This window comes from Hypomesus nipponensis, chromosome 15 (genome assembly GCF_054491055.1).
Source record: "Hypomesus nipponensis isolate SF chromosome 15, ASM5449105v1, whole genome shotgun sequence".
Taxonomy (NCBI): Eukaryota; Metazoa; Chordata; class Actinopteri; order Osmeriformes; family Osmeridae; genus Hypomesus; species Hypomesus nipponensis.
Window position 1 is genome coordinate 18,480,068 of NC_140375.1, and position 19,393 is coordinate 18,499,460.

The 19,393-nt window shown below is 48.4% G+C and overlaps 3 protein-coding genes across 7 annotated transcripts; 1 reads left to right on the top strand and 2 right to left on the bottom strand.

Moving 5' to 3' along the window:
- Nucleotides 1–666: 666 nt before the first annotated feature.
- Nucleotides 667–6,966, top strand: olfcu1 (olfactory receptor C family, u1). The gene is made up of 10 exons (XM_084674127.1): nucleotides 667–954; nucleotides 1,158–1,310; nucleotides 1,538–1,738; nucleotides 1,864–2,337; nucleotides 2,774–2,904; nucleotides 3,158–3,254; nucleotides 3,449–3,572; nucleotides 4,192–4,664; nucleotides 6,226–6,306; nucleotides 6,400–6,966. Exons 1-10 carry the CDS (start codon nucleotides 676–678, stop codon nucleotides 6,754–6,756), a joined length of 2,370 nt encoding a protein of 789 aa, XP_084530253.1. The 5' UTR covers nucleotides 667–675; the 3' UTR covers nucleotides 6,757–6,966.
- A 693-nt stretch (nucleotides 6,967–7,659) lies between these two features.
- Nucleotides 7,660–12,378, bottom strand: LOC146257937 (extracellular calcium-sensing receptor-like). Of its 5 annotated transcripts, none has more exons than XM_084674123.1 (7): nucleotides 12,091–12,378; nucleotides 11,670–11,959; nucleotides 11,169–11,467; nucleotides 10,453–10,655; nucleotides 9,836–10,057; nucleotides 9,105–9,228; nucleotides 7,660–8,573 (listed from the first exon to the last, which is right to left on the bottom strand). In XM_084674123.1, exons 1-7 carry the CDS (start codon nucleotides 12,349–12,351, stop codon nucleotides 7,660–7,662), a joined length of 2,313 nt encoding a protein of 770 aa, XP_084530249.1. In that variant the 5' UTR covers nucleotides 12,352–12,378. The 5 variants fall into 5 exon arrangements, with proteins under 5 accessions (XP_084530249.1, XP_084530247.1, XP_084530246.1 ...); XM_084674121.1 differs by having other exon boundaries at nucleotides 10,456–10,655; nucleotides 12,091–12,366; XM_084674120.1 differs by having other exon boundaries at nucleotides 10,456–10,664; nucleotides 12,091–12,366.
- Nucleotides 12,379–13,620: 1,242 nt separating this feature from the next.
- olfcv3 (olfactory receptor C family, v3) lies at nucleotides 13,621–19,357 on the bottom strand. The gene is made up of 8 exons (XM_084674139.1): nucleotides 18,866–19,357; nucleotides 18,384–18,669; nucleotides 17,920–18,006; nucleotides 17,134–17,325; nucleotides 16,293–16,823; nucleotides 15,799–16,023; nucleotides 14,840–14,963; nucleotides 13,621–14,653 (listed from the first exon to the last, which is right to left on the bottom strand). Exons 1-8 carry the CDS (start codon nucleotides 19,123–19,125, stop codon nucleotides 13,758–13,760), a joined length of 2,601 nt encoding a protein of 866 aa, XP_084530265.1. The 5' UTR covers nucleotides 19,126–19,357; the 3' UTR covers nucleotides 13,621–13,757.
- Between the last annotated feature and the right edge of the window lie 36 nt (nucleotides 19,358–19,393).

Genomic DNA, 19,393 nt, shown 5'->3' on the forward strand with positions numbered 1-19,393 from the left:
CAGCCCCTGGGCAGGGTTCATGGTGCCGTTACCTGAGGGCGTGTTCTGGGTGCTGATCTGTTTGCTGTCTGGACCTCTGTGCCTGGGTCTGGGGGAGGGCCACCCCAAGGAGCTGATGGAGGAGGCTGGGGCTGCGGTAAGGGCTGGGACTGGGTCTACCTCTGGCTCTGGCTCTTGGTCCAGGGTGAGTGTCACTGGGTGGAACGGCACAGGCTGTGTTAGCCTGGTGAGCCAGAGCCCTCCGGTGATGCAGGCCCAGGGGGATGTGGTGATCGGAGGGCTGTTTCCCATCCACTACCTGGCCCCAGAGTGGGAGCACAGCTACGGGAGTCAGCCGCTGAGAGCTGCCTGCTACGGGTGAGTGGAGATGGCCAACCTGCTCCGGACTGTCCCCCAACACACGCCCAGCTCTTCTAAACACACACATCTCCTTCCTCCTCTCTCCTCCTCTCTCCTCCTCTCCTTCCTCCTCTCTCCTCCTCTCTCCTCCTCTCCTTCCTCCTCTCTCCTCCTCTCTCCTCCTCTCCTTCCTCCTCTCTCCTCCTCTCTCCTCCTCTCCTTCCTCCTCTCTCCTCCTCTCTCCTCCTCTCCTTCCTCCTCTCTCCTCCTCTCTCCTCCTCTCCTTCCTCCTCTCTCCTCCTCTCCAGGTTCGACTACCGGGCATTCCGCTGGCTGATGACCATGGTGTTCGCGGTCGAGGAGGTGAACCGCGACGCCACGCTGCTGCCGGGTGTGAAGCTCGGCTACAGGATCCTGGACAGCTGTGACGACGTCCGCACCAGCCTGCTTGGAGCACTCGCTCTGATCTCCTCACAGGGAGCGGAGGGTGTGGAGGAGGGTGTGGAGGGGCCACGGTGCCTGGCTGGAGCCCCTGTCCCTGCCGTGATTGGCCTGGCCTCCTCCTCTCCTACTGGAGCCTTGGCTCACACCCTGGGCCCCTTCAACATCCCTCTGGTGAGGAGAGGGAGAGGGGACAATGCGGTAGAGGAGAGGGGAGAAGGGATGATATTTTATGCCGTATTAGATTAGGTTACTTTGCATAAAAGCGTCTGCTAAATACATAAAATGCCGTGTTCTCACCGTGGCCTGTCCGCCAAGTGTGTTACTGATTCCTTTTCTGTATCCAGGTGTGTTACTGAGTCCTTTTCTGTCTCCAGGTGAGTTACTTTGCCACCTGTACCTGTCTGACGGACAAGCGTGTCTACCCCTCCTTCCTGCGCACGGCGCCCAGCGACCTGTTCCAGGTGCGGGCGCTGGTCCAGCTGGTCAAACACTTGGGCTGGAGCTGGGTGGGCACTGTGGGCACCGAGGTATGGCACTAACATGGTTGAGGTCAGAATAATAATAAGAATAATAATAAGAATAATAATAACGTAAAACACAAGTAGTATTTGTGTTAAAAAAAGAGTATGCCTACAGTTTTTACATGCTGTTTGTATATTAAATTAAGTTCTGTGTTTATGTGTGTGTGTGTGCATGTGGATGTGCATCTGTGCATGCTTGCATGTGTGTGTGTGTGTGTGTGTGTGTGTACCAGGATGACTACAGCCGTTACGGCATCCAGGCGTTCTCCAAGCAGCTGGAGGAGCAGGGAGGCTGCCCCGCGTTCCACCTCACCCTCCCCAGTTCCCCCTCCCCGGCCCAGCTGGGGGCCCTGGCCGACGCCCTGGTGATCTCCACAGCCAGGGTGGTGGTGGTGTTCGCCACCGAGGGACAGCTGCTGGGGTTCCTCTTGGAGGTGGGACATCATCCTTCTCTGGGTCTCTCTCTCCTTCTCTGGTTTTCTCTCCTTATCTGTGTCTCTCTCCTTCAAAAACGACCTCTTGGTCAGGTTATTCCCTCCTCTGACTGTCCCCTCCTCAGCTGGCCAGCAGAAACGTGTCAGGGATCCAGTGGGTGGCCAGCGAGGCCTGGGTCACGGCCTCCGTCTTGTCCTCCGCTCCCTTCCACTCCCTCCTGGAAGGGACACTGGGCTTCTCCTTCCCCGGGGTCCACATCCCCGACCTGAGGGACTTCCTGGTCCGGGTCCGCCCCTCGGCTGCCCCGGGGTCAGAGTTCACCAACATGCTGTGGGAGGAGCTGTTTGGATGCAGGCTGCCGTTCGGAGGGGAGCGAGGCTCGACCTCTCTGAGAGACGTGGGGGCGTGCACCGGTCTGGAAGACTTGAGGGACACCAACACCAGTTATACAGAGGTGTCCCAAGTGAGGGTGTCCTATAACGTGTACAAGGCAGTGTACGCCATCGCCCACGCCCTGCATGACATGTTTCAGTGTGGATCCCCAGGCCAAGGCCCAGGAAGCTGTAACCTCACCAGCACAGCCTTCACACCCACACAGGTACACACACTCTGTCTGTGTGTCTGTGTGTGTGTGTGTATGTGTGTGTGTGTCTGTGTGTGTGTCTGTGTGTGTGTGTCTGTGTGTGTGTCTGTGTGTGTCTGTGTGTGTGTGTGTGTGTATGTGTGTGTGTGTCTGTGTGTGTGTGTGTGTCTGTGTGTGTGTGTCTGTGTGTGTGTCTGTGTGTGTCTGTGTCTGTGTGTGTATGTGTGTGTGTGTGTGTCTGTGTGTGTGTCTGTGTGTGTGTGTGTGTGTGTGTGTGAGTCTCGGCATGTTGACCTACAGTAAGGATATACAAAAAATTAAGAGTTTATTTGAGTAAAAGTATTGTTCAGAAGTACAGCATTTGGCTGCAGATCAAGAGATTGAAGGTTAAAATTCCCCCCTGTAAATAAACACTCAGGACAGGGTGCTACTTTCTCTCTCCCGCCTCCAGCTGCTACACCACCTCAAGCGGGTGAATTTCACCAACCAGTTTGGCGAGAAGGTGCAGTTTGATGCTAATGGAGAACCTGTTCCTCTTTATGACATCATCAACTGGCAGAAGGATGGGGGTGGAGGTATCAGGTTTGCATCATTATAATATTTATAAATATATTATAAGACATGCTCTTATGCATCATCTATTAAAGGGTAGGGGCCTAGGTCAGTGGAGGTCAAGAGGTCCCAGGTTTAAATCCCATGTCTATGTTACTTACTTACTAGTAAAAATGATTATATGAATTACGAGAATTATTTCTATGGGCTAGTAGAGGGGCATTATATGATGTTTGTTTTGACGTTTGTGGTTATGTTAAAATGTTATTGGCCTTGTATGAAGGTTTCGAAAGGTAGGGTCATACGATGGCTCCGCCCCTGAGGGACAACAACTGCTGATAAAGGAGAGCGCCATCGTGTGGACAGGAGGCCAAAACAAGGTGGTGTCTGATTTAAAATATATATTGATTTATTGAATATGTTATGTTTCCAGTATTTCGAGCATTTGACTGCAGATCACAGTAGATTACTGGCTCAAACCACCCTCTGTACTTCACATTGGTAAAAAGCGTCTGATAAAAAACCTCCAATCATAAAAGCGTAGTCCTGACTCCCCTGTGTGCCTGGTGTCCAGGTGCCTGAGTCTGTGTGCACCCCTCCCTGCCCCCCGGGCACCAGACAGGCCACACAACCAGGAAAACCACGCTGCTGCTTCGACTGCCTTCCCTGTGCTGACGGGCAGATCAGCAACCAGACCGGTAGAATCCTCCTGCAGAGCTTCACTACTCAAACACACTAGACAACATTACACTAGACTAGACAACATTACACTAGACCAGACAACATTACACTAGACTAGACAACATTACACTAGACTAGACAACATTACACTAGACTAGACAACATTACACTAGACTAGACAAGATTAGACTAGACTAGACAACATTACACTAGACTAGACAACATTACACTAGACTAAACAACATTACACTAGACTAGACAAAATTACACTAGACTAGACAACATTACACTAGACTAGACAAGATTAGACTAGACTAGACAACATTACACTAGACTAGACAAGATTACACTAGACTAGACAACATTACACTAGACTAGACAACATTACACTAGACGAGACAACATTACACTAGACTAGACAACATTACACTAGACTAAACAACATTACACTAGACTAGACAACATTACACTAGACTAGACAAGATTAGACTAGATTTGGTTAGATTAGATTAGATTCGATTATCATTTATATTAGATTAGATTGAATTTGTGAGAATGTATGTGTGCATTTAGGCCTTTTGTTGGAGATGTGTGATTTCTGTGTTGTCATGTTGTCATGTTGTCATGTTCTGACAGGTTCCACAGAGTGCATCCAGTGTCCGGAGTACCACTGGTCAGACAGAGACAGGAAGTCCTGCGTAGCCGGAGTGGACGACTTCCTGTCCTTCTCCAACACCATGGGCGCCATCCTCGTCGCCCTCACCTTCCTGGGCATCGCCACGACAACCGCCATCACCGCCGTGTTTCACCGTCACCGGGCCACGCCCATTGTCCGGGCCAACAACTCAGAGCTGAGCTTCCTGCTTCTGCTGTCACTCAAGCTGTGCTTCCTGTGCTCGCTGGTGTTCATTGGCCGGCCCTCGGAGTGGGCGTGTCGGTTCCGTCAGGCTGTGTTTGGGATCAGCTTCGTCCTCTGTCTCTCCTGCCTGCTCGTCAAGACCATTGTGGTCCTGCTGGCCTTCCGGGCCACGACACCTGGGTCCAGGGCGCTGAAGCTGTTTGGTCCTGTCCAGCAGAGGGCGCTCATCTTTGGCACCACGATTCCGCAGGTAAGTACACACTGGAGTTACACCATTACTGTAAACGGGGAGGATATTACTGTGGTATCAGGGGTAAAGGAGGAGATCACAGGTTAAAATCCCCCCTGTTCTGAATGAATATATTGTTATGGATGACACAGGCCTTATGAATTATGACACTACAAACTCTTATAATGTGTTCACACCGAACGCAAAGGAAATTTCCTGTGTGGCGAGATTGACGCGAATTACGCAAATTTGCACTATTTGCATCTTTTCGTGTCTTTCGCTTGAGTTTAAAATGTTTAATATTAATATGGAATAGGATATTTCATATGGATCAAGCAAAACATTCGTGTGTCACGCTGTATCGCTCTGGATAAGAACGTCTGAAGTAATGACTAAATGTAATGTATCACGAAAGTTTATCAATATTGAGATGTCACTGACGCTACTTTGTATTTTTTGGGGGTTGAGACAAAAATATAACGGTCGGCTCCCGCCAATTTGTGCAAAAAAACACAAATGAAGCAAATCGAAAATTTGCTTCATTCGCGTTAATAATTCACTTTGCGTTTGGTGTGTACACAGCATTAATGATAATGATCAGGGTCATTAACAGAGTTGGGTAACGTTACTTTTTAAAGTAACTAATTACAGTTACTAGTTACATTTATTGTAAAGTAACTCGTTACGTTACTTAACGCTAGTTACTTCCTGTAGAGAGTAAGGCGTTAAGTTACTTTTGCAGAAGGCACATTTAATGGGTTGACCTCAGCAATAGCACAAATTTTACTGAATAGTCAGTGTCACTCGCATATAACATGATCAATCCTCATTATATAGCAATACGGAAACAAGAAACTTTTAAATTAATAAATCATTTTGTAAAATGCCAGGCTGAAGTAGTTAGCTAGCTCTACAATTTACCGGGGCTAGGTATGAATCTAGGAGCAAAACGAAGCTAAGCTATAGCTAGGTATATGGTAGAAAAATTGTGTATTCACTTAAATGCTGAACCAGACTTTACTTACTGTAATATAATCCTAAAACCGCTGTAACGATACAGCGATGCATCACACAAGCTTGAGTTCAAATACATTATTTAATGTGTCAGTAAGTCTTAAATGACTATTTAGCTGGTCGGCTCCATGACGCCGGGTAAGTTGGACTCGTGAGACTGCTCACCAAATGAACGAAGGGGAACCCATTTGTCTAGCATTTTCGTAGGTACCTAGGTTAGCGAAAAGTATCGTCAACTTTCATAGACTTTTAGCTACATGCTGCAGCTGAGGGCTTGCGATCAAAAGACTAACTTGAGTAATGCGTTACTTTTTTGAACAAGGAACTAGTAACGGATTCATTCAATTAAATAAGTAACGTGTTTAGTTACTCGTTACCTAGAAAAGTAGTCTGACTACTGTAACGCGTTACACCCAACAATGGTCATTAATGATCACATAAGGTACATGAGATTCGGACCTCGGTAAAAAAACAAAACCTCACATAGTTGTGTGTTTAAATATTGCCCTGCTAACCACAGCTCCGTCTAAACGCTCTGGTTGTGGGCCTGTTGGTGACTCTTGTCCAGGTGTGTCTCTGTGCTGGCTGGTTGGCCTTGGCTCCACCCTATCCCTTCAGGAACCCCTTCTACCTGGGAGCCACAGGGAAGGTGAAGCCCTCTTATCGGTCATCTGAAATATCCTTCTACATGTTCTGGACAAAAATCTTTTGAGTGACTCAAATGTGAACTGTTAATCCCCAGGTGGTGGTGGAGTGCAAGGAGTCTTGGCCCCCAGGATTTTACCTGGTCCTGGGGTACATCGGCCTGCTGGCCTCCCTCTGCCTCCTCCTGGCCTTCCTAGCCAGGAAACTCCCAGACAACTTCAACGAGGCCAAGCTCATCACCTTCAGCATGCTGATCTTCTGCACCGTATGGGTAGCGTTCATCCCAGCTCACGTCAGCTCTCCGGGGAAGTTCACGGTTGCCGTGGAGATCTTCGCCATCCTGGCATCCAGCTTCGGACTCCTCCTGTGTATCTTCGCTCCAAAGTGTTACATCATCCTGCTGAGGCCTGAGAGGAACACCAAGAAGGCCATGACAGGGAAACCAGTGAGATGATGAACAATGATAATGTTTTCATTTGGCAGAAGCTTTTCAAATTAAATCACGTTCTACTTGTTAGCCTTTTGACAAGCAGTGCCACAGAGGGCTTTGCTTACACCCCGAAACACTGTCTCTATACCAAGCTGAACCCTCAAACAAGACATGGAAAAACTCCCAGGAAAACTCTGAGAAAACAGGGAAGAAATCTTGGGAGGGCCGTTCAGTGAGGGATCCCCTCCAGAGCCGGTGGGTGACACAGAGAGGAGCAGACCACAAGGTGAATACTCATAATGCAGCTTTTATTAAAAGGATACAGTATGCAGTGTGGAATTTGAACCTGTGACCTATTAATCTGCAGTCAGTCGACATTTCGAGTACTGAAGTATGCACTACTGAGATTAACAAAGTGGTTTTCTGTTGTCTGTTAGAAGCCAAGACATGGTTGATCCTTATTAAACTGTAGATTAACTGTGACACATACAGAAATGAATAGTGTAACATGTCATGAACATCAATCGAATAACCATGAATCATAATACTTATTTATTGTTGACACACTGCACTCGGGGTGCCACAACTAAGGCTATGGAAATGTTTATTACTGTCCCAGTAGTACAGTGAAGCATGTATAGCCAGGAAACATGTGAATCATTCATACTAATGAATGTTATGTAAAATCAATAAAAGCAATGAAGAAATGTTCAGATGTCTTCAATGTTTGTATGTTGAATTAGCAATGAAACACACAAGACATGGTTAGAGGATAAAGTTGTATCACATACTATGCAACATTTACAACTATAGAATATATGTTTAGAGGACAAGTGTGCTTTGTCTATCTGTGTCTCCACAAACTTAATTTGTTTTTAGTTCAGGAGACACATAAATATGTTAATATATTTCGAGGCCGTCACACGTTCAGAGAGCTTTAGAGGGGACCTTCCCCATCAGGTGTTTTTTGGTGTTTTTCTCAGGTTGGAAGATGATGATGAAGCACTTAGGAGCAAATATGCAAAGTATCAAACCAAAACTGGAGGCCAGGATGGCAAAGATCTCCACAGCTACTGTGAACTTCCCAGGAGAGCTGACATAAGCTGGGATAAAGGTGATCCAGACAGCACAGAATATCAACATGCTGAAGGTGATGAACTTGGCTTCATTGAAGTTATCAGGCAGCTTTCGAGCCAAAATAGCCAGGACAAAGCACAAGAGAGCCAGGAGTCCTATATACCCCAGCACAGCCCAGAAGCCCACAGCAGAACCTAAGGCACATTCCAGAATGATCTTCTCTTTAAAGGTGGTTAGATTTTTTATAGGGAAGGGGGGTTTAAGAGCTAACCAGAGAGTACATATCAGTGCTTGGATAAACGTAAAAGACACAACAGTCAGCCTCTGCTGTGGAGGCCCAAACCATTTCATGACATCACTTCCTGGAAGTGTGGCCCTGAAGGCCATCAGCACAACTATAGTCTTCCCCAGAACACAAGAGATGCAGAGGACAAAGGTGATCCCAAACGCCGTGTGGCGCAGCATACAGGACCACTCAGAGGGCCGGCCGATGAAGGTGAGAGAACACAGGAAACACAGAGTCAGGGAGAAGAGGAGCAGGAAGCTGAGCTCTGAGTTGTTGGCCCTGACGATCGGCGTTGCTCGGTTACGGTAGAACACAGTAGCCATGACAATGGCAAGGCAGGCCCCTCCCACCGAGCAGGTGGCTAGGATGACTCCCAGGACCTCGTGGAAGGAGAGAAACTCCACAGGTTTGGGAAGACACACATCTCTCCCAGGACCGGGCCAGAACTCGCTGGCACACGACCAACAAGTGGAAGAATCTGGAGGTACAGAGTCAGACACACATGGACATCTGTAACATACCTGGAGACTGTGCTCTGGTTGGATGGGTTGTTCGCGTACAATTCATTCTATTTCAACAAATCTTTAAAGTGAACAAAACTGAATACTCCTCCAAAAAGATTTGTCTCCACCCAAGCTTTTGCTTTTAGCGAATTGAAGGAACTAAAATAAAATAGGAAGCAGTTCAAAACTGTTTCTGCGAGTTCTTCAGGTTCATTCAGTCTACCGATTCATTCACGAATGACAGAATCACCATAAACCATTCGCAAATCGAAATAATCCAATGTTAGAATGAATTGTTCACAAATGAATCATCGTAACTCTGCAAATCGGTGAATGGAATCAAAAGATTAGAATCAAAACGTCAATCACTACTGGATGGTGAGGCAGAGGTGAGGGAACCCGAGGGAGAAATACACTACTCTGCTTGTGTGTGGTTAAAGTCTCCACTGTTAGCTGTTTGGTGTTGCTCCAGTTCAGAGAGAAGTGGACCTGAGTGTGTGTATCACCTGTGTGGTTGCTGATCTCTCCCTCTGCACATGGGAGACAGTCGTAGCAGCACACAGGCTTTCCTTTCTGCACGGCCTTACGAGTTCCTGGGGGACATCTCTCACTGCACACAGACACAGGGACCTGACACACACAGAAAAGCCACATTACAAAATAGCAAGATGAAAACATTTTCGTTTTTGCCCTGTATAACCCTACTTGTGTGCTCCTACCTGTATAACTTAACCTGTATACTCCCCCCTGTTTAAAATGTATAAACCTGTATAACTTCTACCTGTGTATCCTCTACCTGTGTAACCTCTACCTGTGTAACATCTACCTGTGTAACATCTACCTGTGTATCCTCTACCTGTGTAAACTCTACCTGTGTAACCTCTACCTGTGTAACATCTACCTGTATAACCTCTACCTGTGTAACATCTACCTGTGTAACATCTACCTGTGTAACATCTACCTGTATAACATCTACCTGTGTAACATCTACCTGTGTATCCTCTACCTGTGTGACCTCTACCTGTGTAACATCTACCTGTATAACCTCTACCTGTGTAACATCTACCTGTGTAACATCTACCTGTGTAACATCTACCTGTATAACATCTACCTGTGTAACATCTACCTGTATAACATCTACCTGTATAACTTCTACCTGTGTATCCTCTACCTGTATAACCTCTACCTGTATAACCTCTACCTGTATAACCTCTACCTGTGTAACACATTGGCATACCTCGGTGCCCCCGTCAGCCCAGAGGATGTCCTTGGTCATGCTGAACTCCTGGCCAGCAGGTACAGAGGCATCATAGTGACCCACCGTCACAAAATCTATGTGGCCCTTCTCACCCCTCTGCCAGTTCACCAGCTCGTACACGGCCACAGGGTCGCCGTTGGTATCAAACACAACCGGGTGTCCATTCTGAGAGAAGTTAATAGACTTCAGACTCTCTAAGACCTACAGGAGGGGAGAGGGGAGACGAGACGAGGGGGTGATAGAGGGGAGGGGAGAGAGGAGGAGGGAGTTAGGAAGGAAAGGGAGAGGAGAAGAGGAGAGGGGGTTGTAAGGAGAGGGGGAAGAGGACAGGGAGAGAGAGAAAGAGGGAGGAGGAGAGGAAAAGAGAAAGAGAAAATAGGGAGTGAGATAAGTACAGGGAGAGAGGAGTAAAGGGAAAGAGAGATGAGAGCGGAGTGGGTTGGGATGAGACAGAGGGGGGGAAATCAAATCAAGTCATTCAAATCAATTTGAAACAATTTTGAATTTCTGGCAACAACAGGTACATCCAAGTCTCCTAAATCAATGTAATGAATGAATGTTTTAGATAGCGTCATAGTCATAAAGTTAAAGTAAACTACCTGCTCTGGCTGGACAGAGCTATGTTTGTCACATCGAGCGGTGCCGTTGGCGCGGTCCTCGCAGACGAGGCGGTGGATGGCGTGAGCGATGGCGTACACCGCCTTGTACACCATGTTCGTGACACGCAGCTGAGACGTATCTGTGTACGGGCTCTGGAGCTGAGCTATGTCCTCCGAACCGTCACACTCCTTCTCCCCCACTCCCGACACTAGACACTCACAGAACAGTGGTTCTGTTAAAGTCTTTCTCAAACCCTGGTCCTCAGGGACCCCTTGCCCTGTATGTTCTAGATGTTTCCCTTTTCCAACACACCTGATTAAAATGAATGGGCTGTTATCTAGCTCAGCAGAAGCCTGGTAACGACCCATTCATTTGAATCACATGTGTTGGAGCAGGAAAACATAGCAAATGCAGGACAGGGTTGAGGACCAGGGTTGAGAAAGGATGTTAAAGACTGTGTGTTGATGATCCCTGTCTGTTTAAAAAAAATGTGTTTCAACAAGTACAGGTACATTGAAACTCTTGGGCCTCTCTGCATTTTTCTATCAATCTAAAGCCTTGGTTTTCATTTAAAAAAAAAATCCAAATCCTATGTGAGTATGAGACCTCTAATTATGAGACAGGAGGACAGCAAAAAACAGATTGTTGAGGAGTTTCTATCAGAACCTCCATATTCTCACGGTCCCTGAGATACACGGGTGCTCGCTCTCACCGCCCTCCCTCAGGTGGCAGTTGAAGGCAGTCTCCCAGAACTCGGTGAGCAGCGGCACGGCCGCCACTTTAGCGGGAGAGAGATCCAGCAGGAAGTCTCTCAGGCCAGGGATGACGGAGCGCGGGATGGCAAAGCCAACGGCGCCGGCGCATACGCTGAAGCGCAGCATGTCCGGGTCTGTGACCCACGACTCGCTGCCGATCCACTGGAGCGGAGGCGGGCGCTCGCGCTCCAGCTCCTCCAGCAGAATGCGCATGTCTCCCGAGGCTAGGAAGGCCACGACAACCCGGGCGGTGGAACTAGAGGGAGATAGCATATGGATATGTTAATATGGTATAGGACATTTAAAAATAAATCATTTAACTCAAAATGTATGTTTTGTTGGTGTCATGTGGATAGATACTTATAGCCTACAATGTTGTATGAGGCTGATTATACGTTAAGATAATGATGATGGGTTGAAGTTTGTATAATCATGCCAAGCACAGTTATTGATCTAACCTGCGGATAACATTGGCCACTTGTCGCAGCTTGCTGATAGGCTGTGTTCGGTAAAAGGCCACAGAATATTCAACGCAGATGCCCTCTTCTTTGGCCGCTCGGAGAAAAGCGCCCATGCCGCTATTACCGTAGTCCGAGTCTGACCGGATCGCCCCGATCCATGTCCAACCGTAGAACTTTACGAGGCGGGCCAGAGCGGCGGCCTGGAACTGGTCGCTAGGGATGGTTCTGAAGAACGCGGGATACTGCTTCTTATCGCTCAGACAGGCGCATGTTGCAAAGTGGCTTACCTAGCAACAGACAAGAGACACTCATGATGTTACACAAGCATACTTTACACACTGCACAAGCTTGTTATAGCCTGGAGGGATAGAGTCTCGGGCTGCTGTTCTTCAAATATAGTTAGTTTGAGTTTGTTTACCTGTGGGATTTTAAAGAGCCCGGTGATGCGCGACATGCTCATGGATGGAGTTGAGCCAGATTCGCCGACTATAGCTGTTACCGTGCTTGTGCGCGAGCAGTTTTCGTTGGTCTTAAACACCGGGTCCAAACCGTTTGCAAACTGGAACGCCACCTTGACAGCCATGGGGACCGAGGCGCAGGAGTCGTGGATGCGGTAACCGAGCGTCACCCCGGGTAGCAGCACCGTACTGTTATTGATCTCCTCGATGGCAAAAACCATGGCACGCGAGAAGCGCAGTTCGCGAGAATCCAGACTTTGAACACAGAAGCGAAATATTAGTTTCGACGCTTCAGTCAGCATCACGTTATAAACTGCCACATCATTAGATTATCAACCGTACCTGTAGGCCACACAGTCATTTTTGTGTTAAAAAGTGTTCATTTCACACCAGAGTGCCCAAGTTGATAGTGGACATATATAAAAATGAACAAATCCTGTTGTTGAATGAACACAGAAATTTGCTGTGCAGTTAGTGCCTGCATGTGGATGTAATATTGTACCATTTGTATACATTTACATACAGCACAAACACACAGCATTTGATCCCTAAACAGTCTTTGTTCTTGCATCAGTCTCTCATCATGTAACTGACCTCCCTGTGCACTCCAAGGACTGGGGCTGAACAGTGTAGGTCTCCTCCTTGCTGTACATGTAGTAGTGGATAGAAAACACCCCCCCCAGGATGAAGTCTCCACCCTGAGAGAATGCTGGGAGACGAGGGCTGCCCTGGAGTCGACATTCAAGAGACCCCATCTCAGACACAACCCCAGTTCCTTCCCCAGCCCTAGCTCCTGCCCGAGCGCCTGTCCAAACAGCCATGGGTCTGGTTCCTACTCCTACTCCTGCCCCAGCCCCGGTCCCTGTCCCTGCCCCGGACACAAACCCATCCTCAGCCTTCCCCCCATACATGAAACCGTCTACGACCAGCCCTCCCAACACCATCATCAGCAGGCTTTGGCCCTGTGCCAGGGGAAGAGAGACGGAGACGATTCTCATGCTGAGCTGTGTGGAGGAGGACAGCTCTCACACGTCAGCCTGGCTCAGCACCACAGGGCTATATACCCTGCCTGCCACCTGGCACTGCCCTTCTGGGCCGCCCAGAGGATCAAAACAGACTGTACAACACCATGTCTGACTGATTTTTCAGGCAGAAGAGTAAGGTAGGAATCAATGGGTTTAAGACGTTATGTTTGATGTTGCAGATGTGATTTGTTGCACTGTAATTTAGATGTAATTTTTGTTGTCTTGTGCCTGGGGGATGAGATGTTAATTCGTACTGCAGCTGGGAATTACAGACAGTTTTTTGGCCCAATCATGGGACCTCTGACTAAGAAGCACGACGTCTAGACTGCTATGCTGACGTAAAACTAGCATATCACCGTGGACTGTATTTATAGCTGAGGAGTGAGTAAAACCAATTCACATTGGTTACACATGCAAAACAAGAAACACTAAAATCCCTGATTTATTTTATTTATTTGTGGCAGTTTATAATGAAAACCAGTAAATATACTTCATATTTAAAGATTACATCTTAAATAACATTTACTAATACATTTAAAATAAATTATCAGAACTTCAAATAGTTTTCCTTTTTTTGACGTATTAAACAGGAAAGGTGTGTTTTATTTCTTCCCCATGAGATGCTGTTTGGTGTTCTGCTCAGGCCTCAGGAGGATGATGAAACACTTAGGGGCAAACAGGCAGAAGAGCAGGCCGTAACTGGAGGCTAGAATGGCAAAGGTCTCCACTGCGTCTGCGTACTTCCCGGGAGAGCTGACGTACGCCGGGATGAACGACACCCACACGGCACAGAAGATCAGCATGCTGAAGGTGATGAACTTGGCCTCGTTGAAGTTGCCGGGCAGCTTGCGGGCCAGGAAGGCCAAGACGAAGCACAGGCAGGCCAGGAGGCTGATGTATCCCAGAACGCACCAGAACGCCAGGCTGGAGCCCACGCTGCATTCTAGAATGATCTTGGAGCTTTGGTACTGGGAGTTCCTGGAGGGGAAGGGAGGGGCATCTGTGAGCCAGGCTGTACAGATGATCACCTGGACCAGGGTGCAGCTGAAGATGATGACCCTCTGCTGCCTGGGCCCCAGCCACCTCATGATGTTGTTCCCTGGCCTGGTGGAGGTGAAGGCAGCCAGGACCACGAGGGTCTTGCCCAGGATGCAGGAGATGCAGAGGGAGAAGGTGATGCTGAAGGCCGTGTGACGCAGCATGCAGGACCAGGTAGTGGGCTCCCCCACAAAGACCAGCGCACACAGGAAGCAGAGAGTCAGGGAAATCAGGATGAAGAAACTCAGCTCTGAGTTGTTGATGCGGACAATGGGGGTGTTCCTGTTGTGGAGGAAGACCCCCAGGACAGCTATGGTCAGACAGGCTCCCACTACGGCGATCACCGTCAGGGACAAGCCCATGGCGTCGTGGGACAGGAACTCCACTGTCTTGGGGATGCACCTGGTGCCATCGTCGTTCGACCAGAAGTCCTCAGGACAAACGCTGCACTCTATAGAATCTGGAGAGTTGGAGATAAAGGGAGAGCGAGAGAGTGAAAGAGAAAACAAAAAGGAAAAATGAGAATTTAATAATTTGCTTTCTGAAATCTAATACAATTTCAATAATTTCATCAGTTCGGGAAAACTTGATTCATCTCTAAACTGTACAGTAGCTATCAGTCCTGGCCTCTGTGTCGCTGATTCACCTGTCTGATTACTGATCTTGCCGCTGTCACATGGTACACAGTCAAAGCAACACAGAGGCTCCCCATGACGGACAGCCTTCCTGGATCCTGGAGCACAGCTGGAGCTGCACACAGACACCACTGCCTGTGACAGGGACACCACAACAGTAGCTCCTGAACACAACACAAACTCAGGAATACCACACAGAGGTCACAAACCCACTCGAAGCTTTCTACAGTGAGGGGGCTACTGTGGTGGGATGGGGGAGGGCTGGGAGCAGCTCACTGGTTATATATATTAATATATTTTCATTACAATTATTCAGTACTGTGTATATTATGAAGACTTTAATTAATCATTAATCATAATTACCATCATTAGTATTACATCATAATTATTTATTCTTTATATTATTTACTTTCTTCATTGTTATGTATATTATTATGTATTACTATATACATATATAATTGCTATTACCATCCTTCCACTAGCATAATTACTAAAGCCCAACCGATTTATCGGCGGGCCGATATTATCGGCCGATGTTAGGCATTTTCCAAACTATCGGTATCGGCATTTATAAAATATAAATGAATATAAAAAAATAAGAAAACGGACGAAACACCCTTCAACCATGTTATGAGTGGGCAGAGTCGGGCAGAGTGTTAAGGAAATTTGTTTGTTTTGTTACGCATTTCTGGATTTTTTATTTGTTTGTTTTTTATATGTATCGGCCGATATATCGGGATATCAAATTTTTATATCGGCAAATATTTGTATCGATATCGTTCATAAAAATCTGTTATTGGTCGGGCTCAAATAATTACTATCATGAGTGACATGTTAGGTTTCTGAGCCATCAGGCCAACCCCTAAAAGAAGCTTCTCTTCCTGATTCCCCTGACTCACCTCCACCTGACCCTACAGAACCTGGCCAGCTGGCATCTGATGAAGGTAAACACACAGTGACAGCAGCTTGCCTGGCTCTGATGCCCCGCCCACATTATCGCCTCCTCCTGGATCACCAGCTCCTCCCCAGAATCCTTTGTTCCGTCGAACAGGCCGACGTTGACGAACTCGATCTTCCCGTCGCTGCCCCTCTGCCAGTTGATGATGTCATAGTACGGAATGGAATCCCCTTTCAGGTCAAAGTTCACCTGCTGGCTGGAAATGGAGAAGGCGACTTCTTGGAGATAGTGCTGGAGCTAAAGAAAAATATAAATAAAAGACAAATAAATAACAGTGTATTCTGTTACTGTGAAATGTCTATTGCATGCATGTTCAAACAGACGTCAGCCTTTGTAAATATGTTGTTCCTCGACTCTAACCACCGAAATACTGTTAGAACTCTGATCACATCTGATCCTTGATCTTCAGCTGTACTTCCTACATGCACTATTTGTACGTCGCTATGGATGTGAGCATCTGCTGAACAACAACAACGTCCATGTGCAGGGCGAAAGGAAAGGCATACCTGCCAGGGGTGAATGTTGCTGCTGAGAGCACATGACTGGTTGAGGAAGGGCCCTGCACCAGGCTGGCAGCTGAGGAGGTTGTGGAGAGAGTGGGCGATGGCGTACACAGCCTTGTACACGTTAAAGGCCACCCTGGGACTGGAGGTGTTCATGTAGGCAGAGTGCTGCTCCAGGAGAGCTTCCTGTCCTGTGCAGAGGGGGAGCGAGGAGGAGGAGGAAGAGGGGGTGCAGCCATAGAGAGCCTCCCACAGCTCTGTCACCAGGGGGTCGGAGGGGTATCTCTGGGGGTTCACCTCCCGCAGGTAGCCCTCCAGGCCGGGGATGGAGCCTTGCCGGATGCCGAAGCCTATGGTGCCCCCCAGGTAGGGGTAGTACTCGCTGGCCGTGAAGACGGAGGCTGTGACCCAGGCCTCGCTGGCCACCCACTGGATCCCTGTGATATTCTGCTCCATGTAGTCCCTGAGGAAGGGAGTCATCTCCCCCTCTGCCGAGAACACCACCACCACCCTGGCTCTGGAGGTACGCATGACCTGGGGGGGGGGGGAGGAGAAGGGGGAGGAGGGGGGGAGGAGGGGGGGGGAGGAGGGGGGTGGGTGGGGAGGAGAGAAGGAAGAGTAGGAAGAGGGGGTAAGAAGGGAGAGGTGGGGAGATAGATGGGGAGGTTGGGGAGGAGGAAGGGGAGGATAACGTAGCAGCAACCAAACAGCAACTGAAAAAAAATACAAACAATCATAGAATCCAACTGATCTTGGAGCAGGAACCTGCCCAGGAGTCCAGGGCCCTGTACCCTGGGCTCCTCCCCAGCCGTCCTTCCCAGCAGGTGTGTGCGAGCGGGTCTACCTGCATGATCTCCAGGGCCTTGTCTCTGTCGTACAGCAGGGGGATCATCTCCTGGTAGGCCACGCACACCTCTGTGTCGCTCAGCTCCCTCAGAAGGCCCTGCAGGGCGAAGCGTCCGTATGCATGGTCTCCCCGCACCACCCCCACCCACTTCCACCCCAAACGCACCAGCAGCTGGGCCATGGCTTTCACCTGGAGACACTCACATATTTGCACGCATGCACACACACGCAGACAGGGGCATTGCAACAATAGACATAACAACAATGTTGTGACTGCTACATTTAGTCATTTAGCAGACGCTCTTATCTAGAGCGACTTACAGTAAGTACAGGGACATTCCCCCCGAGGCAAGTAGGGTGAAGTGCCTTGCCCACAACGTCATTTTGCACAGCCGGGAATCAAACCGGCAACCTTCTGAGTAATAACTTGATTCCCTAACCGCTCAGCCATCTGACTCCCTGCTGCAATGCAGTTACATGGTAGTTATGTAACCTTGATGTAAAGCGTTGACCGACCATTCGTTGTATATGGAACTAGGACACAAAGACAGTTTGAGGCCAACAAGAATCATTCAAATCTGTTCTCTCAGAAGCACATTAAGCTTCCGCGAGGGAGATCATAATAAAACAAACAACACAAAGAACAATAACAAGAATAACAATAAGCTTTATGACAAATAAGCAAAATTTGACTGATATTGGGTTCTCTGGAGACATCTAGTGACTAGGTTATGAAGCCCCCCCTCACCTGGTAGCCCCCCCTCACCTGGTAGCCCCCCCTCACCTGGTAGTCATCGTTGGGGATGACTCTGAAGAACGTGGGGTACTTCCTCCTGTCGCTGAGGCATGCACACGATGAGAAGTAGCTGATCTGAGGAGAGACGCCACAGTTACAGGTCCAGCAACACTGTCACACACACACACACTCACACACACACACACACAAGACAGGGTACAAAGGTCAGGAGGCAGAAACACATTCTTTCCTATCGCTACATTTAATTATCAAATTATTTATAATTCAAAATGTATCTTGACAATTCTCCCCTTCTTACTGCGTTAAAGAAAAAAAGTCATAATTTGACCTGAACCTTTGTCTTAACAAAGGTTTTGTTAAAACACCTTTGTGAAAATCGTCCGTAGAATAATACAGAACTGAAGTCGCCTTTTGTTAGAGCAGTCTTGAGAAGTTTAGGTTAGAACCCCTTTTGATCTCCTTCGTTAGAACCTTTCTTTCCAGAACCCTACCATGGGGATTCTGAAAGGCTCCAGGATTCCAGACACCACGATGGACTGAGCGGAGCCGGACTCTCCCACCACGGCCAGGAGAGAGGCTCCAGAGCAGGTGGAGGGCTGGGCCTGGTTGGGGCTGTTCAGCACGGCCAGGGCAGCCCTCTGGCCTGTCAGAGGATAGGCACACGAGTCAAAGATCTTGTACCCCAGCGTGTGGTTGGGCAGAAACTCCTGGTTCTGGTTGATCTGCTCCACGGCCAGCCTCAGGGTCTGAGCCCAGCGGAACGCTCTCGGGTCAAACCTACTCATGTGCAGGCGCACGCACACACACACAGATACCGACACACACACACACATATACAGACACACACACACACAGAACAAGTTGAGGATTACATATTAAAATCCCTAACGAGGCAGTAGTAAAAAAAATTACAAGAACAAAAAAAGTCAGCCAGGGAGCCCAGGCTGCAGACTCACCCTGCCTCCCCACTCACCCGTTACAGTTGACGGCTGCAGGTTTGTAGGTGTAGTTAATGTCAGGCATCTCCTGGTTGTAGTGCAGGGGAAAGATCCCTCCAATCACATAGTCTCCCTCGGCCACAAACCCTGGCGCAAAGTCATTCTGCAGAGAGCACACGGAGGCTGGGGCTGAGGCAGGGGGAAAGGCCGTGGGGAACGGGGGAGAGGCAGACGTTTGGGTGAGGAAGGAGACCAGGCAGGGGGGCAGGAGACACCACACTAAGAGGAGAGTCATCCTCACACACGCCTCACACACACCTCACCTCCAAATGACACACGGAAAGTCCTGAGAGGTTTTATAGATCCACTGGTGCTTTCTGCATCTCATTACCGCCAAAGGAAGCAGATTGGTTGCTTCTTTACTGGACACGTGCTGTTGTTAATATGCGTGATCTCCCCCAGAGTTTACACTGAACAACAGACGACTTGACAATGTACCGTAATGAGGGTCACTGGTTTCCCCAAATTTGATGCTTGTTATGTCTGCTATTGTTTTTGTTGAG

What these genes read in the sequence shown, in the direction of transcription:
- olfcu1 (XM_084674127.1), top strand. Translation starts at nt 676, where the DNA reads ATGACCATGGTGTTCGCGGTCGAGGAGGTGAACCGCGACGCCACGCTG. An exon ending in GCCCCTTCAACATCCCTCTG is followed by an intron (nt 955 to 1,157) that starts GTGAGGAGAGGG and finishes TTCTGTCTCCAG; the next exon opens with GTGAGTTACTTTGCCACCTG. An exon ending in GCAGATCAGCAACCAGACCG is followed by an intron (nt 3,573 to 4,191) that starts GTAGAATCCTCC and finishes ATGTTCTGACAG; the next exon opens with GTTCCACAGAGTGCATCCAG.
- LOC146257937 (XM_084674122.1), bottom strand. Translation starts at nt 12,351, where the DNA reads ATGGTTTTTGCCATCGAGGAGATCAATAACAGTACGGTGCTGCTACCC. An exon ending in GGCTCTTTAAAATCCCACAG is followed by an intron (nt 11,960 to 12,090) that starts GTAAACAAACTC and finishes GTCTGTTGCTAG; the next exon opens with GTAAGCCACTTTGCAACATG. An exon ending in GTGGCCAATGTTATCCGCAG is followed by an intron (nt 11,468 to 11,669) that starts GTTAGATCAATA and finishes ATCTCCCTCTAG; the next exon opens with TTCCACCGCCCGGGTTGTCG.
- olfcv3 (XM_084674139.1), bottom strand. Translation starts at nt 19,125, where the DNA reads ATGACTCTCCTCTTAGTGTGGTGTCTCCTGCCCCCCTGCCTGGTCTCC. An exon ending in TCCCCAACGATGACTACCAG is followed by an intron (nt 17,326 to 17,919) that starts GTGAGGGGGGGC and finishes GAGTGTCTCCAG; the next exon opens with GTGAAAGCCATGGCCCAGCT. An exon ending in CAAGATCAGTAATCAGACAG is followed by an intron (nt 14,654 to 14,839) that starts GTGAATCAGCGA and finishes CCAACTCTCCAG; the next exon opens with ATTCTATAGAGTGCAGCGTT.